General features: G+C 41.7%; 1 protein-coding gene across 13 annotated transcripts in view; it reads left to right on the top strand.

Annotated features, from left to right (window-relative positions):
* Positions 1-25,733, top strand: part of DNM3 (dynamin 3) — a 629,085-nt gene that overhangs the window by 387,387 nt on the left and 215,965 nt on the right. For 11 of the 13 annotated variants that reach the window (XR_011022036.1, XR_011022035.1, XR_011022038.1 and 8 more), the window contains exon 19: positions 6,962-7,126. Coding sequence is in view for 5 of the 13 variants with exons in the window: in XM_068239888.1 (XP_068095989.1) it covers positions 6,962-7,126 (165 nt within the window). In the remaining 8 variants the exon portion in view is untranslated. Of the gene's footprint in view, positions 1-6,961; positions 7,127-25,733 lie in introns of those variants that run through there. The other 2 variants (XR_011022041.1, XM_068239894.1) reach the window with 2 other exon arrangements.

Genomic DNA, 25,733 nt, shown 5'->3' with positions numbered 1-25,733 from the left:
GTTACGCCAGCAGATTAACTCTGCTACATACAATCATTTACAGTACTTTTTGTATATTTCTTTTCAAGCCTGAGGTTATATGGAATAGTTCAGGGTCACCTTGCATTTTTTTCATCTCTGCATCTTTCCCGGGATTTCATGAAATGGACCAGTTTACACAGGTTTACCTATGACGGTGTTACGAACATATCCAGGAAGTTTCTGTAACCATTTCTAAATAGCTGAAGTCTTTCAGAGCCAGAATCATTCCGTTATATGTTTCTGGCACTCCATCCATTTGCTTTGTTTTGGCTAAGTGGTTTCAATTTAATTGAAACAATATTGCCTTCATACAAAGGGGTAGCCTGTGATAGTGCCAGGACCAAATAGGCTCCTTATGGGAGATCTACACCAGTTTTACTTAAATGGTTGGCGCAAGAGAAAAAAATATAAGCTTCTTACCCATTTTAGTGATTGTAGTGAATATGAAGGTTTCAGCATGAGCTTTAAATACATAAGTTTATCATTTCTGTAATTGAGTTCAGATTCTGGAACAGTGCTACATAGTAGTAATGACACATAAGGCCAGCCATATACAGTCTGATCCCTGCCAGTATTCCTCTCAGTTTGATCACCAACCAAGTGAAGGTTGAGCTATGCAGGCTTTCCCTAGGCAATCACAACTGTCAGAATTGCTTTCTTTCACTCACAGGGATTTTCTAACTGATGTAGAGTGTAAGCTTTCTTTTTGTGTGTGCACAACTCTGTCATGTTTGCCAAGATCGGAAGACTAACTGGTGAGATATCTGCTCCTCGTTGTCCAGCTGGAAATCTGCATCTGGTTTAATGTATTTTTAACTAAATTTTCAAGTGAAGTTATCATGTCTTATAACATGACATGTTGCCAAAGTGGAAGCACCAGGTAAATTCTACATTTTAGCGCCTTTACGGCTGGTTCACACTGGTGGTAAATGCAACATTTTTGGCGGGCATCGAGAGCGACATTTAAAGGGATCTACCACCATTATACAGTGGTTTGCAAAAGTATTCGGCCCCCTTGAAGTTTTCCACATTTTGTCATATTACTGCTACAAACATGAATCAATTTTATTGGAATTCCACGTGAAAGACCAATACAAAGTGGTGTATACACGTGAGAAGTGGAACACAAATCATACATGATTCCAAACATTTTTAAAAAATCAATAACTGCAAAGTGGGGTGTGCGTAATTATTCAGCCCCCTGAGTCAATACTTTGTAGAACCACCTTTTGCTGCAATTACAGCTGTCAGTCTTTTAGGGTATGTCTCTACCAGCTTTGCACATCTAGAGACTTAAATTCTTGCCCTTTCTTCTTTGCAAAACAGCTCCAGCTCAGTCAGATTAGATGGACAGCGTTTGTGAACACCAGTTTTCCGATTTTGCCACAGATTCTCAATTGGATTTAGATCTGGACTTTGACTGGGCCATTCTAACATATGGATATGTTTTGTTTTAAACCATTCCATTGTTGCCCTGGCTTTATGTTTAGGGTCGTTGTCCTGCTAGAAGGTGAACCTCCGCCCCAGTCTCAAGTCTTTTGCAGACTCCAAGAGGTTTTCTTCTATTTGGCTACATCCATCTTCCCATCAACTCTGACCAGCTTCCCTGTCCCTCCTGAAGAGAAGCACCCCCAGAGCATGATGCTGCCACCACCAAATTTGACAGTGGGGATGGTGTGTTCAAAGTGATGTGCAGTGTTAGTTTTCCGCCACACATAGCATTTTGCATTTTGGCCAAAACGTTCCATTTTGGCCTAAATCTGACCAGAGCACCTTCTTCAGCATGTTTGCTGTGTCCCCCACATGGCTTGTAGCAAACTGCAAACGAGACTTCTTATGCTTTTCTGTTAACAATGGCTTTCTTCTTGCCACTCTTCCATAAAGGCCAACTTTGTGCAGTGCACGACTAATAGTTGTCCTATGGACAGATTCCCCCACCTACGCTGTAGATCTCTGCAGCTCGTCCAGAGTCACCATGGGCCTCTTGACTGCATTTCAGCGCTCTCCTTGTTCGGCCTGTGAGTTTAGGTGGACAGCCTTGTCTTGGAAGGTTTACAGTTGTGCCATACTCCTTCAATTTCTGAATGATCGCTTGAACAGTGCTCTGTGGGATGTTCAAGGCTTTGGAAATCTTTTTGTAGCCTAAGCCTGCTTTAAATTTCTCAATAACTTTATCCCTGACCTGTCTGGTGTGTTCTTTGGAATTCATGGTGTTGTTGCTCCCAAGACTGTCTTAGACAACCTCTGAGGCTGTCACAGAGCAGCTGTATTTGTACTGACATTAGATTACACACAGGTGCACTCTACAGGGAGTGCAGAATTATTAGGCAAGTTGTATTTTTGAGAAATAATTTTATTATTGAACAACAACCATGTTCTCAATGAACCCCAAAAACTCATTAATATCAAAGCTGAATATTTTTAAAAGTAGTTTTTAGTTTGTTTTTAGTTTTAGCTATTTTAGGGGGATATCTGTGTGTGCATGTGACTATTACTGTGCATAATTATTAGGCAACTTAACAAAAAACAAATATATACCCATTTCAATTATTTATTTTTTACCAGTGAAACCAATATAACATCTCAACATTCACAAATATACTTTTCTGACATTCAAAAACAAAACAAAAACAAATCAGTGACCAATATAGCCACCTTTCTTTGCAAGGACACTCAAAAGCCTGGCATCCATGGATTCTGTCAGTGTTTTGATCTGTTCACCATCAACATTGCGTACAGCAGCAACAACAGCCTCCCAGACACTGTTCAGAGAGGTGTACTGTTTTCCCTCCTTTTAAATCTCACATTTTATGATGGACCACAAGTTCTCAATGGGGTTCAGATCTGGTGAACAAGGGGGCCATGTCATTCGTTTTTCTTCTTTTATACCCTTTCTTGCCAGCCACGCTGTGGAGTACTTGGACGCATGTGATTGAGCAATGTCCTGCATGAAAATCATGTTTTTCTTGAAGGATGCAGACTTCTTCCTGTACCACTGCTTGAAGAAGGTGTCTTCCAGAAACTGGCAGTAGGACTGGGAGTTGAGCTTGACTCCATCCTCAACCTGAAAAGACCCCACAAGCTCATCTTTGATGATACTAGCCCAAACCAGTACTCTACCTCCACCTTGCTGGCGTCTGAGTCGGACTGGAGCTCTCTGCCCTTTACCAATCCAGCCACTGGCCCATCCATCTGGCCCATCAAGACTTACTCTCATTTCATCAGTCCATAAAACCTTAGAAAAATCAGTCTTGAGATATTTCTTGGCCCAGTCTTGACGTTTCAGCTTGTGTGTCTTGTTCAGTGGTGGTCGTCTTTCAGCCTTTCTTACCTTGGCCATGTCTCTGAGTATTGCACACCTTGTGCTTTTGGGCACTCCAGTGATGTTGCAGCTCTGAAATATGGCCAAACTGGTGGCATCTTGGCAGCTGCACGCTTGACTTTTCTCAGTTCATGGGCAGTTATTTTGCGCCTTGGTTTTTCCACACGCTTCTTGCGACCCTGTTGACTATTTTGGATGAAACGCTTGATTGTTTGATGATCACGCTTCAGAAGCTTTGCAATTTTAAGAGTGCTGCATTCCTCTGCAAGATATCTCACTATTTTTGACTTTTCTGAGCCTGTCAAGTCCTTCTTTTGATCCATTTTGCCAAAGGAAAGGAAGTTGCCTAATAATTATGCACCCCTGATATAGCGTGTTGATGTCATTACCACACCCCTTCTCATTACAGAGATGCACATCACCTAATATGCTTAATTGGTAGTAGGCTTTCGAGCCTATAAAGCTTGGAGTAAGACAACATGCATAAAGAGGATGATGTGGTCAAAATACTCATTTGCCTAATAATTCTGCACTCCCTGTATTTAGTCATTAGCACTCATCAGGCAATGTCTATTGGCAATTGACTGCACTCAGACCAAAGGGGGCTGAATAATTACGCACACCCCACTTTGCAGTTATTGATTTGTAAAAAATATTTGGAATCATGTATGATTTTCGTTCCACTTCTCACGTGTACACCACTTTGTATTGGTCTTTCATGTGGAATTCCAATAAAATTGATTCATGTTTGTGGCAGTAATTTGACAAAATGTGGAAAACTTCAAGGGGGCCGAATACTTTTGCAAACCACTGTATTCATATGAATGAAAGCATTTTTTTTAAAAATAAGGGTGACAGCAGTTGGCATCATTTGTGTAAATGTCATGGCAGATCCCATTGTCTCATCTTGAACTTTACATGTAGCTTTCAGTGTTGGCTGCATTTGGCATTCTGTGTACCCCTAGGGGCTCAAAACACGAGACAACAAGGAAACACTGGGAACCAATGCGAACCGATGCTGAACATTTTTCTGCACTATAGCAGAAAAACGTTAAGCACCGTCTAAATGAGCCGCCCCAAAGTGTCCCGCCCGGCCACCCGTGTGAGCCAGCCCCAACTCTTCCAGCTTGAAGGGAATTTCAGTCACTTCCTGTTGTTTTCATGAGTATCAAAGGACAGAAAGTAAAATGACTTAAACTGCAGTTAAAGAAATCTCATGAGTGTAGATGGGTTTTTACTGCAGTTTGTGACCCAGTTATAACAGGAAATGCAGCATATATTTAGTCATATCAGTTATATCCAGCTCCAGCAATCTGAGAAAGCAATAGTAGCTCCAGGCTTGATGGTCATGGTGCAAGAGTCTGACTTTGTGAGAATGCACTTTTTTCACTTTTTATTAAATTTTGTTATGGTTTTACGCTATGGAGGGCTATGTGCTTTATTTAAGGTGAATACTTTATGAGGAACTTGCAGCATAAAGCGTAGAGTGGATCGTTACAGGCTGGGGATCGCCTGAGAGTGTCCCACAAGCGCTTGTGACCCATCTAACTGAGGGTCATAGGGAAAGGGTGAGTGCCCAGTCTTGCGGGTGTGGTGAAGGTGTATATACACAGAAGCTCACACAGATTATTGCCTCACTTTGAAGCTTGAAGACTTATTAAGGAACAGTATATGAACTGCACATTATGTGTTGTCTGTGAAGGACCTTTGATATCTTGCTGCAGGATCTAATGTAAAGGTGTAGCGCAGTCTGTGAGAATTGTTTATTTGCATATATTTGAGTTTTAGAAAGCGCACCACCGGGCATTGAGCCCTGAATCTGTAGATTTTAGTGTGTGCCAGCGCTGTGTTCTTGTATACTGACTTTGTGAGAGGCTCCTGCTGCATCCATGGATGGGTCGATCTTACCGAGTACCCTGCAGTTGCAGCCATAAGTAAATGAAATTATGTGTGCCCACCTTTTTACCTTTTACTTAGTCTATATAAAATTGAGTGAAAATATATGTGTTCAATTGTGCATTAACCTTTTCCCTGCCCCTTTTACTTTTTCTTTGTACACTGCAGCCCCATGTACTTTTCTGCCTCCCCAGCCTGCCACCCCTGTATGCAGAGTAGCACAGGGAGTGCTTTGATTTCTACTTCTTCCAGCCACTGAATAGAGTATGTTCTTCCACCACAGGGCAGTGCTGTATGCAGACTTCCTCCTTCGGATCCCGATCCGGGTCATATTGTATGTACAATGAAGGCAAAAGGACAACCTGGCACTGCTGCAAAAAAAATTTATTTTTCAATGTTCGAAAAACTGTGTCAACCATGCATACATTGATCAAAAGCAAGTACAAGTGGAATGCATACCGTGGAACCGGGGAAGAGTGGATGGACAGTGGCTGCAGGCCCCGGAGAGCCTTACGGCCGTTTCACGCTGTGCAGTGCTTCTTCTGAGGCTGTATCATATTGTGATCAGCGACCTAAAAAGAGGATGTCCGCATACAGCTCTGCTCCGTGTTGGAAGAATAAACCTGATTTAGCACCCAGAATAGGTATATATCAAAACTCCCCCTGTGCTGCTCTGCATATGGGTGGCGGGAGGCTGGCCGAGTATACCCGGCCGCAGCACCACTGGCTTGAGTTATAACCGTGAGAGAACAGTTGCAAAAAGCTTAAAGGAGGCAATATGGTAAAAACTGTGAAATGTAAAATACATATGTAGGCATATATACATCTGATCCCAGAGCAAATGCACTTTAATTCCTATGCAACTGTCACTTACAGAAGGTATAATGGTCTTTGGGTCCAGAACCATTTCATCTCTATGTGAGGGATCCTTAAAAACAACTGATGTGACCTAGAACTGGAAGCAGGTTATGTATATAGCGCCCTGTAGTATTCTTCATGTTAGGAATAGAAGTGCCCCCCCCCACACACACACACACACACACACATACACACAGTGGCGGTGTTCACAGGGGATTGTTATGTGCCTGGTTAGGACTATAGCTTTATATTTAAAGTAGAGCTGGGGATCCCCGCATATGCTCTGAGCATAAATAACCATTGGCATAAGCAGAACCAGGGAAAAGAACGCTACAGAGGTGCATGTACCCCTTTTTGCTTTTTTTTCTACTAAAATTAAGATGAAGAAGTTTCAAAATGTAGTTACCATCTGTAACTCCTAACTGTAAATGCACTGAATAGATCTGAGATGATCAGTTTGTTCAAATTGAGATTGAATTTGTTGTAGCCAGATTGGCAGTGAACAGATGTTAACTGTATTTCCAGGCGGACAGATCTTCTAGACCTTTTACTAGTTTATTCTTTGCATGCCTTACGCTGAGTCTCAGAATACTGGTCCACATTCTTTATGCTCAAAAATCAGTGACTAAACGGGAATTTTCTGTTTATATGATTAATGGAAGAAATATAATCCAGTGCAACAACTAACGAAATCACAAATTAAGGATGTTTCTTTTACTTTTCATTTTTTTTACCCATTAAGTCTATGCTGCTGAAAAAAAATGCAACTCTTACACCTGCTCTTATTATAATTGTGTTGTTCTTGAAATTATCATTTAGCTAATGTTTACAGTGTCCTATCTTTGTTACTGTTTTTCTTTTTAGACAGACAGAGAAGAGGAGTCACAAGCAGATAACCTTTCAATGGATCCACAACTGGAGCGGCAAGTGGAGACTATCCGTAATTTAGTGGATTCCTATATGACCATCATAAACAAATCCATCAGAGACCTGATACCTAAGGCACTTATGCACCTGATGATTAATAGTGTAAGTAATGTATTGCAGCTATACTGGGGCCTGAAACAGACATTGCAAAATACAAACTATACTTTGTTAGTCGCGGCATTGAAAAGGAATTATGTTTCCTTTATTGGGGACATCAAACTTGGAGAAGGACTTAGGAGTACTCATCGGCAACAAGTTAAATAATCGTACTCAATGCCAAGCCGCTGCAGCTAAAGCTAACAACATTTTGGGATGCATTAAAACGGAAATAAAAACTCAAGATGCTAGCATAATATTGCCCCTGTTTAACTCTCTAGTAAGGCCACATCTGGAATATGGAATTCAGTTCTGGTCACCACATTACAGGAAAGATATTGCAGTTTTAGAGCAGGTTCAGAGACGAGCAACAAAATTGATATGTGGGATGGAAGGTCTCAATTACCAAGAAAGGTTAGATAAACTGGGTTTATTTAGTCTAGAGAAAAGACGCCTTAGAAGGGATCTAATTAACATGTATAAATACGGCAGAGGGCAATATAAAAGATTAGCTTTTTGTCCCTATCCCTTCTCAAAAGACTAGAGGACATGATCTGCGCATGGAGGAAAAATGTTTTAGCCATTTATTTAGGAAAGGGTTCTTTACAGTAAGAGTGATTAAGATGTGGAATGCATTGCCACAGGAAGTAGTTATGGCAAATGCTATACCTGCATTTAAAGGGGGCTTAGATGCTTTCCTTGCATTGAAAGACATCCATGGCTACAATTACTAGGAATGCCCAATGATGTTGATCCAGGGATTTTATCTGATTGCCATCTGGAGTCGGGAAGGAATTTTTTCCCTTTTGGGGCTAATTGGACCATGCCTTGTAAGGGTTTTTCGCCTTCCTCTGGATCAACAGGAAAATGTGAGGGAGCAGGCTGGTGTTGTACTTTGTTCTCTGGTTGAACTCGATGGACGTATGTCTTTTTTCAACCCAAGTAACTATGTAACTAAGTAACGTATTGCATACTGAAAAACAGGTTAAAGTTGAAATGAGGTATCCCGTAGCTTCACAGCAGAAGTTAGGAAGCAGCATATCTACTAAAAAATGTGCTTTGACTGAAGCAGGATAGGGTGAAGTATAGAAAGATGGAGGAGGAGGATGGGGGACGCTTCTGGAGGACCCTCTGTCGAGGTACCCTTTGGGGTACCTTTTATCCCTTCAGGTTCACTTGGAAGTCATGAATAGCACATAAATAATGTTAGTTAAACATGTTACAGATAGAAAATAGCAAAATCAGCCCCTGAGGATATGTGAATGTCGGGGTCACGGGAAACCGGGGAAGGCTTTTGGATCAGTTCACGTCTATTGCCAGCTTCTGCACTCTACAGCATTGCTCAGAAATTGATGAAGAGAAAGCAGCAAGTTTTGTAGAAGGTAAAAGAGGCTAGCACCAACCTGCATTGCGGTTCTTTATTGTAGTTGCAGATGAAAGACATCGGGTATGTCACAATCATAGGGTGTCCAGTTCCGGCCCGGGACCATTTACTTGCTACGGACAAGCATTTTTTGTATGCTAAGCAGCTATTAGCTGTTCGGTACCATCTCCCACCACTACCCCTGCACCCTAGGATTGTGACTTACTCAAAGTCTTTCTTCTGCAACCAGTGTCAGACTGGGAGCTGGGAGAGCTGAGGAAATCTACTTGCTGGCCAAGCAGCAGTAATCAGGTGTTGTTGCTCACAGTGAAGACTTGCTTCAGGTTTCTTTTGGGAGTGATAACACAGGGTTACTGCTGCTTTGCCAGCAGGTGGATTTCCTCAGTTTTTCCACCTCCCAGTCCGACACTGTCTGCAACTATAATAAAGAATTGCAACCAGGTTGGTGCTAGCCTCCATTTCCATCTACAAATAATACAGATAGTCTTCAACATGAAGGCATTTTTCAAAACGTATTTAAAGGACAACTAAAGTGAAAGGGATATGGAAGCTGCCATATTTATTTCCTCTTTAAGCAATGCCAGTATCCTGACTGTCCTGCTGATCCTTTGCCTCTAATACTTTTAGCTATATCCCCTGAACAAGCATATGCAGATCAGGTGATTCTGACACTATAGTCAGATCTGACAAGATTAGTTGCGTGCTTGTTTCTAGTGTCACTCAGACACTACTGCAGTCAAATAGATCAGCAGGGCTGCCAGGCAACTGGTATTGTTTAAAAGGAAATAAACATGGAAGGCAACATTTTCTTCTCATTTCAGTTGTCCTTCAAATGTTATTGCAATATTTAGGTGGAGAGTTTTGAACCAGAATGATACCATATGTTGGCCAACTTTATAAGGTTCAAAGATTTAGCTTTCAGTCTTCTAATATACCTTCTTCAGACTCTAAACATCAGTTATTTGTACTGAATAGTATTGTAGAAAGTACAACTTATATACATTTGGATATTAGAAGGAGATTTGTTTTACCTAATTCAAATAAATGTCATAAATATCAATGAGACATATTAAATAAAACTGCATCCATGGCTAGATTTACCATAAGGCACTGTAGGCACGTGCCTACAGGCGCTTGATGATGGAAAAGCAGCTCACTTCCCTTCCCAAGCGCCTCCCTTCCTCCCTCCTAATGAGAATGTAAATAAGAGGTTACTTACACTGCTTTTGGTATTCCACTGACGAGATCTCCCTTCAGTCAGAAGCACCTCTAGCTACTTAATACTGAGGTTCCTCTAGCTACATAACACTTGGGAGCACCTCTAGCTACTTAATATTGAGGGCACTTCTGGCTACCTAATACTAAGGGGCACCGGTAGCTACCTATGACAGGCAAGGGAAGTAAAGAAAAAGTGACAAGAGGGACAGGCAGCTCACTTGTGGTGCAGTTTGGTGGGGGTTTGTAGGTTCTTGGAGGACAAAGTCTAAGATGCCAGGACATCTGTGCTTATAGGCTCATGTGAGGTAAGTCTGGGCCTGACTGCATCAAAAGGGTGCAAACTTATTTACAAATACTTATGGCAACTTATACTTATGGCAACAAATAGACGAAAACCTAAAAATGCCCAGAAGAATTATAGATCCAAGATTCACTCAGTTAAGTTAGCGAAATAGATAAGATTATTATTATTATCATCATCATCACTATTATTATTATTATTATTAGTATTATTTAAGAATCAAAGAGAAGCATGTCACTTAAATTCAGTTAAAATCATACAAGCAAAAAAATGCATTCTCCATTCAGTCCTTGAAAATGTTTTGAACCACTGCATAAATTTAGTTTCCCACATCACTCTATCTCTCTGTGATTTGAAGTCACTCACTTAAGGTCACTTGAGCTGCATCACTGATGAGAGAAATTTGCTGTTACTGGAAGTTCAAGTGGAGGTAGTGGTGAACCTGTGCTTGTTCCTTCATTGGCACAGAGCATGCCCTGTTTCCCCCTCATAAAATCCCGTGGGACATTTAGCATACATCAACAGATATACCATACCCAGTTGGTTCATCCACAAGAAAGGTGCCTTATATTCTGTAATCCTGCATTGCCACTGGTATTGATACCCTGTTGGTGGAATACATGTGTGCGCAGGTGTCACATTGTTTCTGCAGCCCATGATTCTGCAACATTATAAAAAACCACCGCAGTAAAAAAAAACATGCAGCATGAAAAACTAATTCTGATTGTTCAGCTTAGCTTTGTTGTGCTGATTTCATTAAAGGTGGCCATACACTCATCAGATTAGCAGCAGATAGATCATCAGATGGATTTTTTATCTATCTGATGTGTTTAGGAACATTTTTTACTAGGATTAGAATTCCAATAGATTTCAGTTTGAAATCTGTTGAAAATCGATCTGATGGCATTTTTTTGCCATCAGATTTCCATTAGGGACAATGCAAAATGATAAGCAATCTCAACAGATCGACCTGGATTTTCCACCCTGCCAGATCGATTGAAATCAATCGAAATCGGTCGATCGGTCAACCGATTTGCAATCGATCGATCGATATCGATCGGCCAGAAAATCAGCTAAGTGTATGGGTCCCTTAAATCTACATCCAACATGCAGGGGACATGGCTGAATATCATATCACAACTGTTAGGACTACTATGTTCTATTAGTTAAGACTGCTTCTCCTCAGCAGGATGTAGAAGAGGTCTGTGAGGTCTAAATAACAGGAGACCAAGGATTAGTTCACATGAGAGTGTATATTAAAGTGTCAGCTAAATAGCTATAAAGTGATTATAAAGCACTGCATGTGGACATACCATTCAGCTATTGTTTTGTTTTAAATTTTGACTTTTGATTGGCTTTTAAGGTTAGTGTTAGGCACATAAGAGAGGGAAAGTTTAGGATTAGGAAAAGACCAAGGGGAGTTTAATGTTAGGTTAGAGTCAAGACAGACCTAAGCAACAGCTTACCAAGTGAAGTACAGCTGCTGGCAGTGGTGTCTAACCAGTGGCGTAGCTAAAGAGCTGTGGGCCCCGATGCAAGTTTTACAATGGAACCCCCCCATGCACTCTATACATAGCAATTGAAACGGCGCACTAAAAGCTGCCAATGGCAACTACAATGTCAGAGGTGCAAGAAGGGGATGGGGAATAGTTTGTTAATGATTACCACTATTCAAAGTATATATATAAATGATTATTATGAGCTCAGGACCAATAGAGAGCTAATACTGTAGTTGAGGGAGGGCCATTCGGGGCCCCTCTGGCCCAAGGGCCCCGATGCGGTCGCTACCGCTGCACCCCCTATTGCTACGCCCCTGTGTCTAACCCCATCTCCTTCCCTGCATTCACTGAACAGAAGAGAATTCAAACCATGATAGAAGCAGTTACCCTGGTTCCAGACTTCCTGACCTTAATAACTGCAATCAACACATGTTAAAAATCTACTTACCATCCAAACAGCCAGCAATGGTCTCATAAGGCAAACCTTTTACAAAATCAGGGACCAGATTGGTGAATATTACCAATGGATTGCTGAAGTGGAAGTTGTAGTCACCAGCAATACTTCCTCTTTTTTACTTTACATGCATGGATAACTCTTTTGAAAGCAAAAGCCAAAGATGCAAAGTAAATGAGCATGCGGCGAGAAGATGCTGGTGCTTTACAAATCCAAACCAATAATAATAAGATAAAACATGGCTCCCTCAATGCAAATAACTTTTAGAATATATAAATGCGACAGTTTTCATGCTTAGACTGTGTATGCTAAATGGCCTTAGGATAGCACTGTACATTTTGACAATGTGTGTGTTCACTGTTATGTTCTGTTGCGCCTCTCTACATAGTAGGTTTCTAATTTCCTCCTCTACAGTGTCAAATGCTTGCAGAGTCTCTTTATAGTTCCAGTGTGATTCACAAGTTAAGCATTTCCTACAAGATTGCTGAGCTGAGTGTTCCCTTTGCAGGCATTATAAAGAGCACATCTGCCTACAATACCTTCATTGATATGGATGATGAATACTTCGTTTATACTAAAGCGATAACTAAAAGTAAGACAAGACTAAGTGTTGCCAGCCCCATCTTTCGCCAGCTCTGCCACATAACATAAATATGACATGGGCACATGTGGGCTTGCTGCTAGAGGTGCTGTTGGTTTGATCCGTCACAGCATCAGCCTATGTAGATCAAAGGGTCAGACAAAGTCTGACCCATTGATCCCCTCCGGTACCACGCTACACTACATAATACCATCATGACTCTTTTGCACATGTATTGGGGGTGGAGCTACAGCGTGCGAGGTGGTGCCAGCCTGCCACCCTTCCCATGATGCCTCCTTGCTCTGGTGCAAGGAGGTAGAGAGCATTTGGATCGCCATCACTACAACACCCTCTGGATAATCCGCATCACACACACACACACACACACACACACACACACACACACACACACACACACACACACACACACACACACACACCAGAAATCGCACAAACAAACCAGAAAACAAACAGTAAATGCTGGGGGGATGTAGTTGATCCAGAAAATTTATTGGAATGGGTTAACATAAGGGGCAAGTGAGAAAAATTAACCTTCCTGGCGGTTTATTTTTTCTGCAAAAATTGCAGAAATCAATTTTTTTTTTTTATGTTTCATGTAAAGCTACCAGAGTGGTAGCTACATGAAACTCCACTAGAGGGCGCATGTGTCCCTCTAGTTCGATCGTCGCCGGCATCAATAGCAAACAGGGTAACGCGCATATAACGCGCTCCCCTGTTTGGCTTCTCCTGTCGCCATGGCGACATTCGGGATGACGTCATGGACGTCAGCCGACGTCCTGACGTCAGACGCCTCCGATCCAGCCCATAGCGCTGCCCGGAACTCATTGGTCCGGGCAGCGCAGGGCTCTGGCGGGGGGGGGGGGGCCCTCTTCCGCCGCTGCGTGTGGGCGATCGCCGCAGAGTGCTGGCGATCAAGCTGTCCGTGCGGCTAGCAAAGTGCTAGCTGCGCGTACAGCACTTTAAATGGTGCAAATCGTCCCACCAGGGGCTGAGATCTCCTCCTGCGCGGCATAGCCCGAGCTCAGCTCGGGCTTACCGCCAGGAGGGTTACAGAAAGAAATATCATATTGCTTTTTTTTGCACTTACAGTACCAACTGTGAAGATATAGCCAAAATAAAATTACAGGTAAATGCCCCCAGTTGAGAAAATTCCAGGAATTACTGCATATAAAAGACCTTCTTCTCTCAGAGATAAACTATCAAAAGCAGACATAGGCCTTAAAGAGACACTGAAGCGAAAAAAAAATATGATATAGTGAATTGGTTGTGTACTATGAATAATTACTAGAAGATTAGCAGCAAAGAAAATATTCTCATACTTTTATTTTCAGGTATATAGTGTTTTTTCTAACATTGCATCATTCTATAATATGTGCACATTACACAACACTCAGCATTCAAAATGAGTCTTTCAGTGCAGTCTGTGAAGTAATGACCTCTCCTCTAGCAGAGGAAAAGTAAATAGTCCAGGAACAGTTGAGATAATAAAAGTCAGATAACAGCCCTCTCCACGACTAACTTAGTCGGAGAGCTTAATGGCTTGTTTGCATAGAGATAACAACTGGAGTTTCTCAACTCTTCCTGTACTGGAAACAATTACACTGATGACGAAAACCTAAAAATGCCCAGAAGAATTATAGATCCAAGATTCACTCAGTTAAGTTAGCGAAATAGATAAGATTATTATTATTATCATCATCATCACTATTATTATTATTATTATTATTATTATTTAAGAATCAAAGAGAAGCATGTCACTTAAATTCAGTTAAAATCATACAAGCAAAAAAATGCATTCTCCATTCAGTCCTTGAAAATGTTTTGAACCACTGCATAAATTTAGTTTCCCACATCACTCTATCTCTCTGTGATTTGAAGTCACTCACTTAAGGTCACTTGAGCTGCATCACTGATGAGAGAAATTTGCTGTTACTGGAAGTTCAAGTGGAGGTAGTGGTGAACCTGTGCTTGTTCCTTCATTGGCACAGAGCATGCCCTGTTTCCCCCTCATAAAATCCCGTGGGACATTTAGCATACATCAACAGATATACCATACCCAGTTGGTTCATCCACAAGAAAGGTGCCTTATATTCTGTAATCCTGCATTGCCACTGGTATTGATACCCTGTTGGTGGAATACATGTGTGCGCAGGTGTCACATTGTTTCTGCAGCCCATGATTCTGCAACATTATAAAAAACCACCGCAGTAAAAAAAAACATGCAGCATGAAAAACTAATTCTGATTGTTCAGCTTAGCTTTGTTGTGCTGATTTCATTAAAGGTGGCCATACACTCGTCAGATTAGCAGCAGATAGATCATCAGATGGATTTTTTATCTATCTGATGTGTTTAGGAACATTTTTTACTAGGATTAGAATTCCAATAGATTTCAGTTTGAAATCTGTTGAAAATCGATCTGATGGCATTTTTTTGCCATCAGATTTCCATTAGGGACAATGCAAAATGATAAGCAATCTCAACAGATCGACCTGGATTTTCCACCCTGCCAGATCGATTGAAATCAATCGAAATCGGTCGATCGGTCAACCGATTTGCAATCGATCGATCGATATCGATCGGCCAGAAAATCAGCTAAGTGTATGGGTCCCTTAAATCTACATCCAACATGCAGGGGACATGGCTGAATATCATATCACAACTGTTAGGACTACTATGTTCTATTAGTTAAGACTGCTTCTCCTCAGCAGGATGTAGAAGAGGTCTGTGAGGTCTAAATAACAGGAGACCAAGGATTAGTTCACATGAGAGTGTATATTAAAGTGTCAGCTAAATAGCTATAAAGTGATTATAAAGCACTGCATGTGGACATACCATTCAGCTATTGTTTTGTTTTAAATTTTGACTTTTGATTGGCTTTTAAGGTTAGTGTTAGGCACATAAGAGAGGGAAAGTTTAGGATTAGGAAAAGACCAAGGGGAGTTTAATGTTAGGTTAGAGTCAAGACAGACCTAAGCAACAGCTTACCAAGTGAAGTACAGCTGCTGGCAGTGGTGTCTAACCAGTGGCGTAGCTAAAGAGCTGTGGGCCCCGATGCAAGTTTTACAATGGAACCCCCCCATGCACTCTATACATAGCAATTGAAACGGCGCACTAAAAGCTGCCAATGGCAACTACAATGTCAGAGGTGCAAGAAGGGGATGGGGAATAGTTTGTTAATGATTACCACTATTCAAAGTATATATATAAATGATTATTATGAGCTCAGGACCAATAGAGAGCTAATACTGTAGTTGAGGGAGGGCCATTCGGGGCCCCTCTGGCCCAAGGGCCCCGATGCGGTCGCTACCGCTGCACCCCCTATTGCTACGCCCCTGTGTCTAACCCCATCTCCTTCCCTGCATTCACTGAACAGAAGAGAATTCAAACCATGATAGAAGCAGTTACCCTGGTTCCAGACTTCCTGACCTTAATAACTGCAATCAACACATGTTAAAAATCTACTTACCATCCAAACAGCCAGCAATGGTCTCATAAGGCAAACCTTTTACAAAATCAGGGACCAGATTGGTGAATATTACCAATGGATTGCTGAAGTGGAAGTTGTAGTCACCAGCAATACTTCCTCTTTTTTACTTTACATGCATGGATAACTCTTTTGAAAGCAAAAGCCAAAGATGCAAAGTAAATGAGCATGCGGCGAGAAGATGCTGGTGCTTTACAAATCCAAACCAATAATAATAAGATAAAACATGGCTCCCTCAATGCAAATAACTTTTAGAATATATAAATGCGACAGTTTTCATGCTTAGACTGTGTATGCTAAATGGCCTTAGGATAGCACTGTACATTTTGACAATGTGTGTGTTCACTGTTATGTTCTGTTGCGCCTCTCTACATAGTAGGTTTCTAATTTCCTCCTCTACAGTGTCAAATGCTTGCAGAGTCTCTTTATAGTTCCAGTGTGATTCACAAGTTAAGCATTTCCTACAAGATTGCTGAGCTGAGTGTTCCCTTTGCAGGCATTATAAAGAGCACATCTGCCTACAATACCTTCATTGATATGGATGATGAATACTTCGTTTATACTAAAGCGATAACTAAAAGTAAGACAAGACTAAGTGTTGCCAGCCCCATCTTTCGCCAGCTCTGCCACATAACATAAATATGACATGGGCACATGTGGGCTTGCTGCTAGAGGTGCTGTTGGTTTGATCCGTCACAGCATCAGCCTATGTAGATCAAAGGGTCAGACAAAGTCTGACCCATTGATCCCCTCCGGTACCACGCTACACTACATAATACCATCATGACTCTTTTGCACATGTATTGGGGGTGGAGCTACAGCGTGCGAGGTGGTGCCAGCCTGCCACCCTTCCCATGATGCCTCCTTGCTCTGGTGCAAGGAGGTAGAGAGCATTTGGATCGCCATCACTACAACACCCTCTGGATAATCCGCATCACACACACACACACACACACACACACACACACACACACACACACACACACACCAGAAATCGCACAAACAAACCAGAAAACAAACAGTAAATGCTGGGGGGATGTAGTTGATCCAGAAAATTTATTGGAATGGGTTAACATAAGGGGCAAGTGAGAAAAATTAACCTTCCTGGCGGTTTATTTTTTCTGCAAAAATTGCAGAAATCAATTTTTTTTTTTTTTATGTTTCATGTAAAGCTACCAGAGTGGTAGCTACATGAAACTCCACTAGAGGGCGCATGTGTCCCTCTAGTTCGATCGTCGCCGGCATCAATAGCAAACAGGGTAACGCGCATATAACGCGCTCCCCTGTTTGGCTTCTCCTGTCGCCATGGCGACATTCGGGATGACGTCATGGACGTCAGCCGACGTCCTGACGTCAGACGCCTCCGATCCAGCCCATAGCGCTGCCCGGAACTCATTGGTCCGGGCAGCGCAGGGCTCTGGCGGGGGGGGGGGGGGCCCTCTTCCGCCGCTGCGTGTGGGCGATCGCCGCAGAGTGCTGGCGATCAAGCTGTCCGCGCGGCTAGCAAAGTGCTAGCTGCGCGTACAGCACTTTAAATGGTGCAAATCGTCCCACCAGGGGCTGAGATCTCCTCCTGCGCGGCATAGCCCGAGCTCAGCTCGGGCTTACCGCCAGGAGGGTTACAGAAAGAAATATCATATTGCTTTTTTTTGCACTTACAGTACCAACTGTGAAGATATAGCCAAAATAAAATTACAGGTAAATGCCCCCAGTTGAGAAAATTCCAGGAATTACTGCATATAAAAGACCTTCTTCTCTCAGAGATAAACTATCAAAAGCAGACATAGGCCTTAAAGAGACACTGAAGCGAAAAAAAAAAATGATATAGTGAATTGGTTGTGTACTATGAATAATTACTAGAAGATTAGCAGCAAAGAAAATATTCTCATACTTTTATTTTCAGGTATATAGTGTTTTTTCTAACATTGCATCATTCTATAATATGTGCACATTACACAACACTCAGCATTCAAAATGAGTCTTTCAGTGCAGTCTGTGAAGTAATGACCTCTCCTCTAGCAGAGGAAAAGTAAATAGTCCAGGAACAGTTGAGATAATAAAAGTCAGATAACAGCCCTCTCCACGACTAACTTAGTCGGAGAGCTTAATGGCTTGTTTGCATAGAGATAACAACTGGAGTTTCTCAACTCTTCCTGTACTGGAAACAATTACACTGATGACGAAAACCTAAAAATGCCCAGAAGAATTATAGATCCAAGATTCACTCAGTTAAGTTAGCGAAATAGATAAGATTATTATTATTATCATCATCATCACTATTATTATTATTATTATTATTATTATTTAAGAATCAAAGAGAAGCATGTCACTTAAATTCAGTTAAAATCATACAAGCAAAAAAATGCATTCTCCATTCAGTCCTTGAAAATGTTTTGAACCACTGCATAAATTTAGTTTCCCACATCACTCTATCTCTCTGTGATTTGAAGTCACTCACTTAAGGTCACTTGAGCTGCATCACTGATGAGAGAAATTTGCTGTTACTGGAAGTTCAAGTGGAGGTAGTGGTGAACCTGTGCTTGTTCCTTCATTGGCACAGAGCATGCCCTGTTTCCCCCTCATAAAATCCCGTGGGACATTTAGCATACATCAACAGATATACCATACCCAGTTGGTTCATCCACAAGAAAGGTGCCTTATATTCTGTAATCCTGCATTGCCACTGGTATTGATACCCTGTTGGTGGAATACATGTGTGCGCAGGTGTCACATTGTTTCTGCAGCCCATGATTCTGCAACATTATAAAAAACCACCGCAGTAAAAAAAAACATGCAGCATGAAAAACTAATTCTGATTGTTCAGCTTAGCTTTGTTGTGCTGATTTCATTAAAGGTGGCCATACACTCGTCAGATTAGCAGCAGATAGATCATCAGATGGATTTTTTATCTATCTGATGTGTTTAGGAACATTTTTTACTAGGATTAGAATTCCAATAGATTTCAGTTTGAAATCTGTTGAAAATCGATCTGATGGCATTTTTTTGCCATCAGATTTCCATTAGGGACAATGCAAAATGATAAGCAATCTCAACAGATCGACCTGGATTTTCCACCCTGCCAGATCGATTGAAATCAATCGAAATCGGTCGATCGGTCAACCGATTTGCAATCGATCGATCGATATCGATCGGCCAGAAAATCAGCTAAGTGTATGGGCCCCTTAAATCTACATCCAACATGCAGGGGACATGGCTGAATATCATATCACAACTGTTAGGACTACTATGTTCTATTAGTTAAGACTGCTTCTCCTCAGCAGGATGTAGAAGAGGTCTGTGAGGTCTAAATAACAGGAGACCAAGGATTAGTTCACATGAGAGTGTATATTAAAGTGTCAGCTAAATAGCTATAAAGTGATTATAAAGCACTGCATGTGGACATACCATTCAGCTATTGTTTTGTTTTAAATTTTGACTTTTGATTGGCTTTTAAGGTTAGTGTTAGGCACATAAGAGAGGGAAAGTTTAGGATTAGGAAAAGACCAAGGGGAGTTTAATGTTAGGTTAGAGTCAAGACAGACCTAAGCAACAGCTTACCAAGTGAAGTACAGCTGCTGGCAGTGGTGTCTAACCAGTGGCGTAGCTAAAGAGCTGTGGGCCCCGATGCAAGTTTTACAATGGAACCCCCCCATGCACTCTATACATAGCAATTGAAACGGCGCACTAAAAGCTGCCAATGGCAACTACAATGTCAGAGGTGCAAGAAGGGGATGGGGAATAGTTTGTTAATGATTACCACTATTCAAAGTATATATATAAATGATTATTATGAGCTCAGGACCAATAGAGAGCTAATACTGTAGTTGAGGGAGGGCCATTCGGGGCCCCTCTGGCCCAAGGGCCCCGATGCGGTCGCTACCGCTGCACCCCCTATTGCTACGCCCCTGTGTCTAACCCCATCTCCTTCCCTGCATTCACTGAACAGAAGAGAATTCAAACCATGATAGAAGCAGTTACCCTGGTTCCAGACTTCCTGACCTTAATAACTGCAATCAACACATGTTAAAAATCTACTTACCATCCAAACAGCCAGCAATGGTCTCATAAGGCAAACCTTTTACAAAATCAGGGACCAGATTGGTGAATATTACCAATGGATTGCTGAAGTGGAAGTTGTAGTCACCAGCAATACTTCCTCTTTTTTACTTTACATGCATGGATAACTCTTTTGAAAGCAAAAGCCAAAGATGCAAAGTAAATGAGCATGCGGCGAGAAGATGCTGGTGCTTTACAAATCCAAACCAATAATAATAAGATAAAACATGGCTCCCTCAATGCAAATAACTTTTAGAATATATAAATGCGACAGTTTTCATGCTTAGACTGTGTATGCTAAATGGCCTTAGGATAGCACTGTACATTTTGACAATGTGTGTGTTCACTGTTATGTTCTGTTGCGCCTCTCTACATAGTAGGTTTCTAATTTCCTCCTCTACAGTGTCAAATGCTTGCAGAGTCTCTTTATAGTTCCAGTGTGATTCACAAGTTAAGCATTTCCTACAAGATTGCTGAGCTGAGTGTTCCCTTTGCAGGCATTATAAAGAGCACATCTGCCTACAATACCTTCATTGATATGGATGATGAATACTTCGTTTATACTAAAGCGATAACTAAAAGTAAGACAAGACCAGAAATCGCACAAACAAACCAGAAAACAAACAGTAAATGCTGGGGGGATGTAGTTGATCCAGAAAATTTATTGGAATGGGTTAACATAAGGGGCAAGTGAGAAAAATTAACCTTCCTGGCGGTTTATTTTTTCTGCAAAAATTGCAGAAATCAATTTTTTTTTTTTTTATGTTTCATGTAAAGCTACCAGAGTGGTAGCTACATGAAACTCCACTAGAGGGCGCATGTGTCCCTCTAGTTCGATCGTCGCCGGCATCAATAGCAAACAGGGTAACGCGCATATAACGCGCTCCCCTGTTTGGCTTCTCCTGTCGCCATGGCGACATTCGGGATGACGTCATGGACGTCAGCCGACGTCCTGACGTCAGACGCCTCCGATCCAGCCCATAGCGCTGCCCGGAACTCATTGGTCCGGGCAGCGCAGGGCTCTGGCGGGGGGGGGGGCCCTCTTCCGCCGCTGCGTGTGGGCGATCGCCGCAGAGTGCTGGCGATCAAGCTGTCCGCGCGGCTAGCAAAGTGCTAGCTGCGCGTACAGCACTTTAAATGGTGCAAATCGTCCCACCAGGGGCTGAGATCTCCTCCTGCGCGGCATAGCCCGAGCTCAGCTCGGGCTTACCGCCAGGAGGGTTACAGAAAGAAATATCATATTGCTTTTTTTTGCACTTACAGTACCAACTGTGAAGATATAGCCAAAATAAAATTACAGGTAAATGCCCCCAGTTGAGAAAATTCCAGGAATTACTGCATATAAAAGACCTTCTTCTCTCAGAGATAAACTATCAAAAGCAGACATAGGCCTTAAAGAGACACTGAAGCGAAAAAAAAATATGATATAGTGAATTGGTTGTGTACTATGAATAATTACTAGAAGATTAGCAGCAAAGAAAATATTCTCATACTTTTATTTTCAGGTATATAGTGTTTTTTCTAACATTGCATCATTCTATAATATGTGCACATTACACAACACTCAGCATTCAAAATGAGTCTTTCAGTGCAGTCTGTGAAGTAATGACCTCTCCTCTAGCAGAGGAAAAGTAAATAGTCCAGGAATAGTTGAGATAATAAAAGTCAGATAACAGCCCTCTCCACGACTAACTTAGTCGGAGAGCTTAATGGCTTGTTTGCATAGAGATAACAACTGGAGTTTCTCAACTCTTCCTGTACTGGAAACAATTACACTGATGTATCTGGTCTTAATGTTTTATTTCTCAGCTGTGCTACACATACAAATCATAATATCATCATTTTTTTTCGCTTCAGTGTCTCTTTAAGCCTAAAGAAATAAAAATAAAGAACTTGGCTCCAAAAAAGGATGCACATTTCTGTGCATGTTCTGTTCCCAACAGTGTGCAAAATAGAGATTTTATTCACCATTCTTACCAGGGGAATCCTATCAGATTATGAGTGTAGTACATGTGGAGGAACATTGTAGTGCATAGTTTATAATGCCCTTGCGGACTACTGTGCCTAGGCAAGATAGTTAAATAGGTTTTTACCACATGATTATGCTATAAAAATGTTCTAGAAGATCGAGTTGTCCCTTATCACCTGATATATCCCAGGTAAAATTCCAAATATTTGAATAGGTCTGATTAAATAGAAGAGGAGGCTATACAGAGAAGAAATTCCTGTATTGTGAAGCATACAGGCAGCATACGGGCAGCACGGTGGCGTAGTGGTTAGCTCTCTCGCCTTGCAGCGCTGGGTCTCTGGTTCGAATCCCAGCCAGGGCACTATCTGCAAAGAGTTTGCATGTTCTCTCCGTGTCTGTGTGGGTTTCCTCCGGGCACTCCGGTTTCCTCCCACATTCCAAAAAAAACATACGGATAAGTTAATTGGTTCCCCCTAAAATTGGCCCTAGACTACAGTACTTACACTACATAATATAGACATATGGCAATGGTAGGGATTAGATTGTGAGCTCCTTTGAGGGACAGTTAGTGACGAGATATATATTTATACATTGTACAGTGCTGCGTAATATGTCGACGCTATATAAATACTAAATAATAATAATAATACTGGGAAAACATTATGTACATTACATTAAATACGGAATATGTTCTCACATCATCTATTTAAACCTGACAAAACGTTTGGCTTTAACTTTTACAGCTGTGTCCTAATAGTGATGTTTAGAGTTCCACCTAACTACATGGCTGTTTGTTATCTACCTGCCAGATATGATCTGTTTACGGTATATGTTATGTATCAACAATCCTGTATTTTGCAAGTGGCGATGAAGCTGAGTAGAACATAGCCGTGCAGAGGAGGGCCAATTAGAGATTGCATTGATGTCATACCCTAATGCCTAGTACACACCATACAATTTTTTGTAAGATTTTCTGTAATTAGATTATTTTCTGTAAAGTACTGGTAGAGACTGGTCATTATCCCTGGTGCATTGTCTTCTGGTTATCTCCTGCTGAGTAGAACAATGCTTCATTGCTAGGCAGATAGATGGTTAGATAGATAATTTCCAAAATGTTGGAAATTATCTATCTGGCAGGTAAATCTAACATAAAATCTTACAGAAAATTGTATGGTGTGTACTAGGCATTATAGTCACATGTTTTTAGTAGCCTGATACAACAGTAAGTTGCTCTGTTATTCCTTGGCTATTTGATTCCTTCTCTGTATGCCCTGCTGTCATCTTCATAGTTGCAGTGTATGGCAGATTTCATTGCTAGTCAACAGCATGGTAAAAAAACTGATTGGAGGAAGCACATGAGGGTGGAGTTGCCATGAAAATGTGGTAGACGCAGAAAGTAGAGGTTTCCTAGCATATATTCATGAATGAGAAATAATTGTGTTATATGGAGGAAACAATCCATTCTTTTACTTAAAGGTGCCCACCATTAATACAGTCTTGATTGTACACTCTTACTACTTCTATGTAATATGAGGGACTACATAAAGTATCAATTCATAATATATTCACTCAGTTTATCCTTCTTATCCTTCTACTACATATATTTGGTAAAATTGTACAATTAAGATTGTATCATTAGGGGGCACCTTAGGTCTATGCAGTCTTCCATCAGGTCCTCAATGAACAGGGCTCTCTGATTGGTGGCTTTCAGATGCTAAACTGCATATGTTCCATGAGATAGTGGACATAGTAGGGACGCGTGTTAAAATAAATGTGAAGTGTAGTAACCAATTGTTTGGTTTTATGTCCATGCAGTCTTCCACCAGTTCCTTTTTTTTTTTAAACTTTGTTTTTATTATTTTCCAAAACAATTCACAGAAATATAGCATTGTTCGTTGTACAGTGATGATATCATGGGTTGACACCCCCTACTGAGGTAACAGCAATATGTCCATAGCAGCTGTGGGGACATCAGGACCTTTTGAAAATATTATAGAAAGTTTACCGATTAACTGGAACAATGCAGAGTTCAACAGAATATAACAATTAAACAAAAATAAAAAGAGATAAAACAGGAAATAAAAACAAAAGAAGCAAAATAGAGAGCACTGAGAGCCATAAAGCCGGTTTTGCCGTGGCCAGACCTTCTTGGGTGTATATAATAAGGGTGCGGAGGCGTGGAAGGGGGGGGTAAGGAAAGACACAGGAAGGGGTCTTAGGTTTGGGACAACTTCCACTCTGTCCAGGGGTCCCAGATTTTTTCGAAGGCAGGCATAGTCTCTCTGATGTAAGAGGTCATCTTCTCCAAGGTGTAAATATGCTGAATTTTATTGATGAGCTCAGGCCTGGAGGGAGGAAGAGATTTCCAATATTTGGCCAGTAAGGCCTTAGAGGCCCCGCAGATTTGCCCAAGGAGTTTATTTTGGTGTCTGGATAGCTCCGCGATGGGCCTGTGGAATAGGGCCGACCAGGGGTTAGGCTGGATCTGTTTCCCAAGAACCTCCGAGGCCAGGGTGAAAGACTGGGACCAGAATCCAGCAACTAGAGGACAGGACCACCAGCAGTGTAATTGGTCTGCTGGTGCCAGACAGCCCCAGAAGCAATGATCTGAAGGAATGAGGTTCCATTTGGCCAGTTGGACCGGGGTTCTATACCAATCATAAAACAGCCTATAGTTCCTTTCTTTGGGTAAGGAATGTCTGGAAGAACTGGCCATAGCGGAGAAGATGACCTCCCACTGAGATTCATTCGTGAGGGCCCCAAGTCTATCCTGCCACTTCGTCATCGCTTTGGAAGGATCTGTGAACCTAGCATACCATAGGCCATAGTACATGCTAGAGATAAGGCCCTCTGGTAGGGGAATAGAGCAGTATGTAGCCTCTAAATTGGATCGAGCTAATCGGAGCCCCCCGGCACATCTATGCTGTAAAAAATGTCTGAGTTGCATAAATCTAAACCCCTCCGAATTTGGGAGTTGATATTTCTCTTGTAACTGCAGCCAGGAGGAAATGGATCCCTGTGACAATATGTCCGCTACTGAGACAATCCCCCTAGCCCTCCACAAGCCCCATGCCAGGCCACAAACTCCAGGCTGAAAGTCTAGATTATAGAATAAGGATTCAAGACTAGAAGAGGAGACCAGATGGGGTAATAGTTTACCTAAAGATTTTTTAATGATTAAGGATTCCGCAATAGGGAATGTTGCGGAGTTAGGGCCAAGGCAGGGCCTAGGTGTCCAGAGAAGGCACTGGATGGGGAATGGGTGAACTAGTTCCTGCTCCAGATCGACCCATCTAATTGTACCCGTTGGAGCGGACCATTGGAACAACTGAGAAATCCGGGCAGCGTAAAAATAATGCAATAGGCTGGGGGCACCCAGACCACCCTGGAGTTTATGCCTGGCCAAGTGAGCATATTTGATGCGAGGTCTACGACCTGACCATATAAAATTCGTTATCCTGGATTGCAAAACCTCCAGATACCTTCTAAGAATTCTAATGGGCAAGGCTCGGAAGAGGTAGAGTATTTTGGGGAGTAGAGTCATCTTTACAGCATAGATGCGGCCCAGAAGGGACAGCTGAAAGTACTGCCATTCATCCAAAAGATTATGCAGTTTTCTGAGCATGGGGGTATAATTGAGCCTATA

Source organism: Hyperolius riggenbachi, chromosome 6 (assembly GCF_040937935.1).
Source record: "Hyperolius riggenbachi isolate aHypRig1 chromosome 6, aHypRig1.pri, whole genome shotgun sequence".
In the NCBI taxonomy this organism is placed as follows: domain Eukaryota; kingdom Metazoa; phylum Chordata; class Amphibia; order Anura; family Hyperoliidae; genus Hyperolius; species Hyperolius riggenbachi.
This window is presented reverse-complemented; position numbering and strand designations above follow the sequence as displayed.